Raw genomic sequence first — 12,332 nt, 5'->3', positions numbered from 1 at the left:
ATCTTCCTATCCATTCAAAACAAAAGATTTAAGCCAGTAACCCGATTATAACCATACAGTTCTCAGTTAAGTTCGTGTTATTGCAAATGCAAATCGTTGGTCATAAATTGTCCCCAAGATCTCTAAACTGTATCAGACCACACAAGTAGAGAAGCGTTGAATGTCTAATTGTAAACGTATTATTTGTGTCAGCGCTAACAGAATAATTTACGACATTCGAGTCTGTCGTCTGGCAATTCCTAGAACTAAGCCAACTATAAATCTCCTTGATAATTACTAGCATCTTGCCGTAAAGTATCTTTTCGATTGAGTTATGTGTTGTCGCAGCGGAAAAAAGCTTGATCTAGATTATATAAACGTTGTTTGTAGATGCCGTGAGGAGTATGATTACCCGCTAGGGTGGGTCGAAAATATTATGCAAAGCCGTAATTATGAACAACTGTCGTAAGGGAAGTGAGTAGATGGTCCAAGGATTTCTTGTAAAGTGAGTAGATACGTAATTTAGATTGTTGTGCTTCTCTGGAATGTCTTCCCATCGAATTCGTTTTAGCTAATAACTATCAGGCAAAAGAAGAAATCAACCGCAAACAGGCTCCTGCGCTAATTGAGATGTTTTCCAGTTTGCACTCATAAACAAAATGTGATTAATGGACCGATTACACTAAATGTTCAACATTTCCCAAACAACTAAATCGTGACCAGAACCACCATTTTAAAGGAGACTAATGGCTTAAACTGCTTCGTTTGCATGAATCTACGATAGAGATGGTACCGTCAGCAAATAAATTCTGAGAATGGGAAAACATACATTTGGATGTAAAATTCTCTCCATGGAATCCATAAATTAAAGATTGATTTTAACAGATTCAATAGAGCATGTGGTGGCAAAATGTTGAGTTTGTTTCGAATAATTACTTAATTCGTTCTTAGGTAACGACGTGATGGCCAAGGTTATGCTTCTGACGCTGGACTTGACAGATATCTTCTTAAGAAATGTCCAGCACCTGAGAGGTGGTAAGAGTTATGGAGAAGATACTGTGAAAATTGGCTAGGTTATCGCCAGTTGTGTATGATCCTTTTGTAAGTACTTTTAGAATTTAAGGATGTAATGATGTGTCGTCGCCTCAAAGTCAATTGGCAATTAACAAAAAAATTCACAGAAACTCTGGTCTTTTTGACAGAAATACCGTCTGCGAACCAATAAAAGCCCGCAATTGACTAGCGTGAGTAGTTCGTGTTTTTCAATCAAGAATGCAATATAAATAAGTGAAAAATTTATATATAATAAACTCAACTTCTCAGACTCTTGCGGCAATTTAATGGAAACACATAACCCCAGCAACCCAACCGCTCCATTAATAAATCACTTTGAAACTTTTCTGATCTTTGTCTCCTCTTTGGAGTGCGGAAACTTCTCTGGGGTGAAAAATAAATATCTAGATGACATGCAATAATCATTAAGTGCTATTAACTTCAAATTAGCAGCTCGTTAATGTAAATCTGCAAGAAAATTATATTAAAAAATTTAAACTGGACAAATTGGGTATGATTAAAGTGGGGTAAAATATGGTGATTAGTGTGTGATGGTAGAACTACCTCCATTATTGGCAAGATCATGTGGGGAATGCTACTGACGCAGAGAGGACAGGTTGTCGAAGTGAATGCTTTTATGGGAATTCCCATTCTGAGATATATTGATTTCTTTGTTTTAATTGTGCTCAAATCCTATCAAAAATGTTGCTGAGATGTGAATATAGTAATCATGACGTTGAAATTAATGAAACCGTGGAATCAAATGACGCCAATGTACGAAGATCGCCATAATCGAATCCGCCTTTTAAAATAAACAAATCGTGATATACCACTTACCTTGCAAATGTTATGAATCTTTTTTTAGAGGAAAGCCTGTTGGCAGTCTTACGAGTTGAAAGTTTTTTAATACCAGCTATATTTTGCCTTCTGACTGAACCTGACTGAAATTGATACTTTATGTGTTTACTTACAATGCCATTACATGCTGAAAGAGCCACCCTTGATCCTTCTTGACCACGAACTTTTCCATGGTAGTGGCAATTCACATGACGAGACGGTCTTTTTCGGGTGCGGATTTCTCTTTTGTGCCTTTCGACTATGAGTCCAGGGGCCATGAAGTAATTATGAGGCCTAAAGGAGAGAGAGAAAAATTAGTTAGTTGGATTGAGATGGATATATAACCATTTAAATGATGGAAGGTCCAATAAATTTTTACGAAATGTATGGGTTTATTCCACTAACCATACTATGTTACCTCCTCTGAACTGATTATAACACTACTGTGGGAGCACGTTAAAGGTAAGGGACAGTGTCCATGCGTCAGGAGTTCGTCCACCGTTTTTTGGGGCCCTTGCTGAAGCTTAATGAAGCTGTTGTTGCAGCCGGTGGGCAAACGGATTCTTGACTATAGTGCCTTAGTGGTGGTCAAATGATACTAATGATAATTACAGAGTGACACCGTGATCTGGTATATGGCTAGCACAAATTCTGTGAAACGTCTCCTGTATTTTAACATCGACAGTTCTGCTATGGAGTCCTACTTTAACCTCCATGCGGTGATCATTTTGTGTTTTGGCGTCCAAACTGCAGACGGAGGAGGGTGAAGACGAGTCTTTTGCGCCTTGAAACAAAAACAAACCGCACCAGCCCTTCTGTTAGGGAGTAGATCGAAGCGCTGACAATGCTTTCTTGGAAAACATCAACGTCTCCAGGAACCCAGGACGAAGCCTTGGATTGGACCGGTCAAACAGCAACGATTTCGGTAACGTAAAATGGACTACTTTTTGAGGTCTTGGAATGTGTGATCCGGCCTCCTTTCAAACCTGCGCACTGCGGGAGCTTCCTCAGGAAGCATTCCGTAACAACATTAGTATCCTCGCGCTCCAAGAAACAAAATGGCTCGGAAGCGGAGTAAATCATTGCGGACCACAATATTTACCAGCGGGAAAGAGCAAGGAAACAGAGAATTCGGTGTCACCTTTGTCATAAACATCATCTTTATGCAGCGGAGGACAAAGATGATGTCGCTGAAGACGAATTCTGCACCCGACTGGACAGTATTTTTGACGGGTTGTCCTTAAATGACATCAAAGTATTATTGGGAGACTTCACCATTAAAATTGGCAACGAACTGTTCCCTAGAGGTAGAGTGGAGCAGAGCTCCATAATGAAACCGAAGACTCATTGACTTCGCCAGCAGCAAATATTCAGCCATAAGCTCCACTTGCTTTCCCCATAAGAATATACATAAAATGACGCGAACATCACCAAACGGGCAAGCAGACATTCAATCAAATCGTCCTCGTCATAGAAAGAGCTGTCTCAAACATATTGAACGTGAGGACGCTACGAGGTGCTAGCTGTGACTTGAAACATTTCACGGTTAGAGGGAAATGCGGTTTGAAAATATCCAGAGTCACAGAAGCTGGACTCCTAAGAGCAATGTGAAAAGGTTGGAAGACGACACAGTTAAAGTGACTTACAAGTCCACAATCAAGGTACATCATTTCGGCGGAATACCTCATGCTGGTTCCGAGACGAAAAGTTAGGGATGGTATCCAGAGTGTTGCTAAAAACACCCTTGGGCATGTAGAACGGAGGAACCGAAACGAATGGTTTAATGATGCCTGCCTGGAAGCGATTAACAAGAAAAACGAAGCTTACAAACTACTAATCAAAAGATGAACCCGAGCTAGAGAGGGCAGGTATTTAGCACAGTGACACAGACGAGGAGAGGTTTTATACCGCGAACCACCCTCTGTAATGATCAGAATGGCAATATCATCAGCGACGCGACTCAAATAAAACCAAAGTGAGTTCAGTATTTTTAAGACCTCCGGACGACACATTTCCAGCTCTTTGTCAAACCGGATGATTCAAACGGAGAACAAGTGCCACACCCTTGACTTTAAGGAAGGGATGGTTTGACCCTTAGCCTTGGTGCTCGAATGCGTCATCAGGAAGGTGGCATCAGTTGATAACACAGGGACGTTACTGGGAAAATCCGCGCAATTGGTGGCGTATGCAGACGAGTTGGATATTCTTGCCTGATTGATGCTTCGTGCGAAGGGAGTGTTCGAGCAGATTGAGTCAGCAGCAAGTGAAGTTGGGCTCAGTGTGAATTTTGAAAGGCGGCTCCTGGTACGCTCAACATCACAATCGCGAGCAAGATTTCCTACTCTCGAAGGATGGAAAACGAAAAACACGAAATCAAAAGGGAGGCTACTGCCGCTCATAAAGCATTTTATGCGGTCCTTCCCATAATGAATAAAAATAAGGTACACAGAAGCAATAAACTACGCATCTTCAAGATATTAATCCGTTCCTTCGAAAGATTTCCGGAGCCGTAAGGGAAGGAGATGCCCAGCGAATCAGATATAATCATGAATTGTATGAATTATTTGATGACCCACCAGCATCGGCACTAGTCAAAATCCGGAAATTGGAATGGGCTGGTCTAAGGAAACGAAGTACTCAGAGGACTCTACGATTTTCTAACAGAAGCACGCGGTCCCTGGTTCGAGATAATTGGAGGCGATGCATCCGCGAGGACAAATCTCGATTTGAGCTGTAGCGTCATCGAAGAAGATATTGGAAAATTGTGGTATTTAATCATGGAGGTGTGATATTTAAGTTCATGGAGAGGTACTCCGTGATGTTGAGATTCATCCATATCCATATTATCGATGCCTCTTTGTCAGCAGGGATTTATGGTGATCATTGCGGTGGTTGGATATGAATATCGTTTTTCCTGGATACACTGACACATTTAATGGAGGCAAAGTGAAAGCAGGGAAAAAACTTGCTTGGTGACCGCATTTCTGAATGGTATGAATTTATTAGTGAGCGATTGAATATTCGCCCAAACAGCTGAATAAGGATACTAAACTGTCCTACGTTGAGCTATTGGGGAGCAAAACACTTAAGAAGGAATTGCGAAAATTCCACGACACCGCAGGTAATACCTCCGTAAGCAGAGAATAGAAAGGGATATGCAAGGAGTAGAGATAAAAAAACGTGATGTCCCTTTTCATGCCCTTGAGGCATAGGCTCTTAGGCTATCTCGGTTCTCATAGTACCAAGTAACCTGTTATAAGGCTTTTCGACAATATGACCACTTGGGATGATATTCTATATTCGGATATGGTTCACCCCATTGAGTATGGGAGAGCGGCGATCATGAATGGTTTCCCAGGTATTAACTTACCCCTGGGACAAAAGATTATAACTTATTTGACTAATCCTGATTTAAAACTTTTAACTTTCTTTTATTGGTATGTACTTTTAGGGTTGAAAATCGAATAAATTAACATAAAATGACATGACTTACTCCAATTCCAAATGTAACGTCTCATTACCAACTTCGATGTGATAATGTAAGTCTTTGCCATGGATATCATGATGATGGGTTAGATTATGTGATATATGTTGTCCCTTATGATCTACTTTTCGAGGAATGACTAAATGACCAGTGCTTATATTGTGGGTATATTTGCCTGAAAGAAAAGAGAAATTATATTCGATACATCTTCTATGTTTGCGAAATTTAAATGAAATTAAATTGAATTTAAAAATACCAAGAAGGTCCTTAGGTTTGCCAATTAATTAAGTCCGGTTGGGTAGTGTTTTTTCTAATCCACTTTTCTCGAAGACCAAAGTAAGTATAAATCTTAGATTGCAAATCTGGAAATTCAGGAAATAGAATAGGATCTAAGAACGTTCAATGTCGCCATTGATGGTCCTAACTCTGTTTGAGAGCGGAATAGGACAGACTCACTCCAGCCTGAATGGCCGTTTAAACCTTCGGCGCCGCAGGGAATAGGCGGAGTCAGCCCCATCCAGATTAATGACATTTTCTAATAAGGCGAGAAATCGCTGCTAGTGATCCCCCGGTGAGTGCGGGGTGGTAAAATTTGTTAAAAGTATTCTCTTCTTGTCGTAAAAGGCGACTAAAGATATCGCATCCGCTAGACACACTCTCTTGTCCAGGTTCAGGAAATCGATACCAGAGTACTAACTGCGAGATTACAGTATAGGATGTGGTGCATTTCAATATTGCAGTGTTACGCGTTAGCGAAGATTTCCGTTGTAGGGGAGAAGTAGACCTTCTATGAGCAACGGAAAACAATCTAGGAGTGGCTTTCTAAAGGTGACATTACCATCGTGGTGGGAGATCTGAATGCGGCAGTTTGCTGTTTCCTGCAGCTTCCACTGCCTCGTCTTTAGTGGGCTGGCACAATGTTTGAATGCAGAGCCTGCTATAACGTCTGTTAGATCTCAACTAACCGGAAATGTACATCTAGTCAACCACATCGCTTTCAGCACTAGATATTGGAGCTGTCTTCCGAGTGTCTGAACCAAAAGAGGTGCTGACATCAGTATTGAGCGAGACTACTACTTGATTCTCGCCTACTTACGCTTGCGTATCGCATCCACATCTTTTCGTTTCGACTTCCGAAGCTCAACAAGTGACACATAGTGAAAAAACCATCTTACTAACTGGACGGTAGGCAACGCCGGGGAATATTGATAAGCACTGCGCCGTTATCAGAACTACTGTCTGAGGTTGTTCGCCGCATCCCTAACTAACAGCATAAGGTCTGGTTGAACTGTCAGGGGCTGACGAGACATGGACGCGGATCGACGTGCATTGGAAACTGAAAGCTCTTATTGCCTCTGCCAGTGGGGGCGAAGATAATGCGCTTGAGCTCCACTACCGGGAAAAATCTCCAGAAGAGAAGTATTGCATGCGCCATGAGGAAAGAGAATTTGTAATTGCGCTAATCAGGCAAGTAGAAAATTTGCACCACGACAACGAGCAGCCAAAGAGGTTGGTGGAAACACTTGACCTCGGTTGTCTCTAAGTAGACGGAAAGTTATCGGCCCGACCGCGTAAGCGTATTAGACTCGGCATGCTCCTTGGTTTCCTCAAGCATCACTTCAAACTCTTCCGATATAGCTACCCATTTTAAATTGCTAATGTATCACATTGTGGGACGAAATGGAGATCATTTATACATTGTTGAACCCGATCATTGGGTCTATAGGAAATTATCGGGGAATTGTGTTTGTAAACCCCGGGATTTAGTAGCCACGAGACGTATAAAGGAGTTGTCCGAGAAATGACTACTTGCGGATTACTATGCAAGGATTCTTGGGTAACATTAAAATAGAGCATAAGAATCGCGCGTGGTTGGTTATGCAGATGATGAGATGCCTGTTGCTGGGTCTACTGTTGAATAGGCTTTGCATGATGATATAGACGAATGGATGATTGCTGACGATTTCAGTTTTGCGCTAGAAAAGTCGAGGCAGTAATACTTATAAGAAAGTAGATTCCGACCCCCAGTTCTGTAGTGATGGGCGGTGATTATAGAGTGAAAACCAACGATTAAGTACTCTACCGCTCTGAAACTTAATCTGAATAGAATTAATGTTATCAGGCAATTGAAATTACTTCACGCATGTGCGCAACTTGGATGAAGTGGCGTTCCACAACTGGTATTGTTTGTAATCGATGCATCAATGGTGCAATGGTGTCCGCCCCGTTGCTCTCTATGGTTCTGAATGGAGGTCGACCATAAATGGCAATGAACGATGCCTAGCGATGATGAAGATGAAGATGTTGCATTCAGTCAGTAGCATTTGACTGAGTGAAGTGATGCAACCCATTAAGATGAGCCAACCCTGGGTCTGAACGGGGTAAAAGCTGAACAAGAAGAAGTTGGGGATCGCACCTCCAGCAGTCCATTTTTTTCAAACGGCATGCCTCTTAACAAGGAGATGTGCCCAAGTGTTTTGTGCAGGTACAAAGATGGAAAGCTTTCCGGGTGAAGTCTCCCTACTGTACTATCTCAGAGCTGGTTTTGATGATCGTGGTCTCTTGAGTGATTTTCGTTACTCTCCTTGCTAAGGAATGTATCCTATGTAAGCGCAGGGGAGATAACTCAAGACGGGTGGTTACTCGTGAGGAGCGGTGGCATGCACTGCTTGAGTGGTAATTCGATAAGCTTAATGCCATTTGTTCGGCAATGAACGGATGGGTGATATCAATCCCACCTTTTTATCTTGGTCGATGTCACTGGAAAATATTTTCAGAGAGAAGCAGAAGAATTATGACAAATGGTGTCATGTTGCATACTACGACGGCATGCTTTTTCTTGCGAGGAAAACTGATCTTGACGAACAGAGGGGATCGGATGGTGGGGGTTTCATTAAATAAACAACTTCCCTTGCTTGTCTATTTCGTCGTTGGTAAAAGGACTTTCGTAGCTTCCAAGTTTTCTATAGCAAGGAAACGGGAGTTTTGCCCAAAGTTATGTTTCAAGCGTTTCGTGTTAGTTATCTGATGACAAGGAGGCGTTTACTTGGTAGTCGACCGCTGATTGCGATTTTAATTCGGTTTCCTGGCCGTCTGCCGAAGTCGCACCTTCCACAATATTTGGCGTGTGAAGATCCTTGCATATTCTTAATCTGGGTCGCCTATTTTTTCGATGGATATATGATCTCTGAGGAGCCAACGATTTTGGATTTTTCGTGAATTCCTCGAGAATAAGGTAAACTGATAATGCTTTCACGTAAGACGTGAGTATTTGCCGTTTTTAAGGAATTGGGTAAACACAAAACCTTATTAAAATCGGTTTACTGTCTGTCTATCTGTCTGTCCGTTACACGCATTTTTCTCGGAGATGGTTATAAGGATTGACACCAAATTTGGTAGAAAGGTGGGAACACATATAGTGAGGTACATCTTTTTACGTCGAATCTAAGGGGGGTCCCCATTGATGCAAATTGGTGTGTTCCTTTTTTTTTGTCATCAAGTACAGTCATGTGGGGTATCAAATGAAAGGTCTCGATTAGTAATTTTCGAAGCCGCTCTTAGTTTTGACATTTGTTGGAAAGGTGGGGAGTGTGAGGGGTTGAAAGTGATCATTTCTTTGACGGACGCATTCTCAGAAACTACTTAAACGAAAAATCTGAAAGAAACCAAGAGGCTTCCACTATATGGTGCCTAGGCTCCGAAATATCTCCATACCGATACCTGTTCAAATAAAGTTAATAATAGTACCTTACTATAATTTTTAGTAATTGGCAGGTAAACCCCTTTAAGTTCATCCTAGAATCACGAAGCAATGTAGGCTATAGCATAGAGAATGATTCTACTAAATTTGGTAAAAATCGCACTATTATTAACAAAGTTATAATAGGTCAAAGCTGCCACTTCTGTGTAAATTCAAGACTTTGAAAGTCAATATCACTTGAAAGTGGATATTCTCACATAATATATGTATATATTACGTGCTACGTACCAATTTGACAAATGCACACTCAAATCTCTTTATAAAAGAAATACACAAAACCTTTCATACCTGAAGCGTCTAGCTTCCGGTTTCTCGACTTCTTACTTTCCTATAATCAGTACAGACTTAGCATTGTTACCGCTAGATGCGGCATCCGTTCGAAAAGTCTAGTTTAACTAAGGTACCCGGGAAGAAAATCATTAGGGGTAAAAATTCTTCTGTCGTTCACCCCGTTCTTCCCATTTTCGGTCATTAGTATTTTCTGTGTTTAAATCTAAATTTTGCCAAGGGAGAGGCTTAGGGTTCCTCTAAGTCAAGATGATTAGATATAGCCACTAGAATTTACAGATCGGGAAATGAAGCGAAAAAGGGTGAATAACTTAATTAGTCATTTTGAACAGGATTGCTTAATTTTCTTGAGGTGTTGGGGTATTACTTGGTGTCGTTCAATATATTGGCAGCGTTATATCTGAATTCCTTGTTCTGTTCAAAATCAGGAAGCGCAAGCGCTAGTAAATGGGAATAGTACATGCAAAATCTTCGCTACTGTTGAAAGTGGTCGCTATTGTATTCTCGTCTGCCACAATAAAAAACTAAGAACTCCCATTGAGAAATGGCAACAATTCCGAAAGGGTCATATCGTGCAGTGCAACCCACAGCAACAGGATGATCGATGAGTGCCTGCTCTAGGAGAAAGAAGAGTTTTATAGGATGGTTGCCAACAGTACTCTGATACCGTTGGTATAGCTACACCTCGTTGAAACCCTCAGATATGGATCCTCCTTCTTGGCCCTTAGGAATTTTATTTTTCAACTTTGAAGACATATACCCAGGTTCTGTTCGCCAAGCATATAGGTGGCGTGCCTTTCCCTCCTTTGTAGACCATCTCACATTCTCTGTCCTTTTCAGGTCCATGTTAATAATTGTGAACATGAGTTGGTCGCTGGGAGTAATTGGTAGCGCTCGCGGAAATTTTGATTATTACGCTTAAACTTTGGTTCAGTCTCCAGAATCTTTTTCACAAACATTCGTGCAGAATGGAAAACTGTCTCTCCGCCTGCCTGACTGATTTTATTCGATCCTGACCCACCAGCCTTAACCGCCCCTAAAACTGTAGAAGTGGGCTTTGATACAGAGCACTTTAAAGCGTCGATCACCACTATTGCTTAGGTCTTGTACTTCTTATGTGCATTAAAGTACTGCGTCCATTGAGGGACTCACCGGGGCTATCAGCTTTCCTCACCTTCCGCCGAAGATTATGCTTCCTCGGCTCCAATTTTACTGGATACTGACACACCTGGTAGTACAGCGGAGACCATGCTCCCATTTCCAAGTATTTTCGCTTTTTTTGCAGGTGTCAAAAAGTTGAAATCAATAAAATAAATCGCTATCGCTATAACTATTTCTTCAAATATCTGAGTTTACCCAGTGATTGCATTCTGAGGGCAATTAGCGTTCATACTGTGTTACCAGTGGTTGCATAGGTACAAAAACTAAATCACTTTATACCTATTCGTGATTCATCTAATTTCCATGATGTAATTCACATCTTAAAGCTTGTTCAATCCGATCGCAAATTTTTGACATTTATCCTTTCATCTCCAAGTCACGGCAACTGCTCTTCTGCGCAAACAACGGAAATAATAAAGATCAGTGGATGATTCAGTTTTCATTTGATATTCAAATTGTCGAAAAAGTCCGATTTCTGTTAGATTCCATTTCCATGAGGCTACGATGTCCATTGATATTTATTTCAACCAGACGAAATTAACAAAGAAAATAACATTTTATCGAGGAATCAAGAAAACAATATCACATTACACCCGAATAATTAGCATATCATGACTGTGGTCATCATGCCAAGATTCCAGATTCAATGGAAGGTTCTAGTGGCGTCAGCTTCAACATTTCTTCGGGGAATTATGTATTTAATGAATTTTTACGATGGAAATTTTTATTTATTCCTGACAAATTTATACATTTTTGAAGCGCAATAATTATGACCTTGAAAATTGACCTGGAAAACACTCATATACAGCAAAAGCGATAATTTTGGTATTTTTCTGGCGCCTCCATTTTTAACGATCTTAGGATGCGCAGTCGCTTCCTATTATGTTACGCCCCAGACATAACATCAAGACTGCACAAAAAAACCTTAAACTCAGTGCAGTCATCAATATTTTTAGATATTTTATTATCTAGTTTGGCTTGTTAAAATCCCCAAACACTTAAATGTAAAACTCAATAAAATTTAATAAAATTCAATATTGTCACGATTCGAAACCCCCAAACGTTATATGATCTACTTAAGATAAGATCTATCTATTCCCAGACAAAAATTACATTTGGCCAATTTCGCCATTTTACGATAAGAATCGAAAAAGATACAAAAAGTTGTTCACAGTTTTCCGTAATTGGTTGCATCCTTGATTCGATCTGCTGACATGCTGAGAACTTGCGCAGTTAGTTCCCGTTCCAATTTTTCTAGTTGAAATTCACTGAAAATCGATGGGAACGGACTTCAGGACAAAAAACATTATTATCGATGATTTTAATTGGGGGGCAATAAATATGCTTATCAAGTGACCGGATGAAGACATAATGTGAGGTGATTTGTAAAACATGACGCATTAAATGTTGTAATAAATCAGTTTGGTCGTTAAATGCAATATATTTTGACTATTGCGATCTCTATCTTGGATCTGCGGATACTAATTTGGGTTTATATGGACTAGATATGAAAATGTTATCAAAATATAAATGTGGAAACGTATCCATTATGTAGACAAATAAATAAGGATTAGATCGACTTTAACGTGCTAATGGAAAATTTTATTGGCGCCAACAATCAAGCACTCAATGTGCGTACATCCTTTTTAGATTTATTGAGATGTTTTTGTCTTTACTAGATTGAGATATCAAATTTAAAATTGAAATTCGCAATAGTGACCTATATCGAGGGGAACTGCACTGTCACGTCATTCCGGTCCTGGTAAAATT

General features: G+C 40.4%; 1 protein-coding gene across 10 annotated transcripts in view; it reads right to left on the bottom strand.

Annotated features, from left to right (window-relative positions):
* LOC119654898 (A disintegrin and metalloproteinase with thrombospondin motifs 7) overlaps positions 1-12,332 on the bottom strand; it is a 142,728-nt gene that overhangs the window by 25,265 nt on the left and 105,131 nt on the right. For 9 of the 10 annotated variants that reach the window (XM_038060518.1, XM_038060526.1, XM_038060519.1 and 6 more), the window contains 2 exons: positions 5,363-5,528; positions 2,004-2,163 (listed from right to left, as the gene is read on the bottom strand). In XM_038060518.1, the coding sequence (XP_037916446.1) occupies positions 2,004-2,163; positions 5,363-5,528 (326 nt within the window). The remainder of the gene's footprint in view (positions 1-2,003; positions 2,164-5,362; positions 5,529-12,332) is intronic. The other variant, XM_038060527.1, reaches the window with a different exon arrangement.

The sequence above is a fragment of the Hermetia illucens genome, chromosome 4 (genome assembly GCF_905115235.1).
Source record: "Hermetia illucens chromosome 4, iHerIll2.2.curated.20191125, whole genome shotgun sequence".
Lineage (NCBI taxonomy): Eukaryota > Metazoa > Arthropoda > Insecta > Diptera > Stratiomyidae > Hermetia > Hermetia illucens.
Note: the sequence above shows the minus strand (reverse complement) of the source record. Positions and strands in the feature narration are given on the sequence as shown.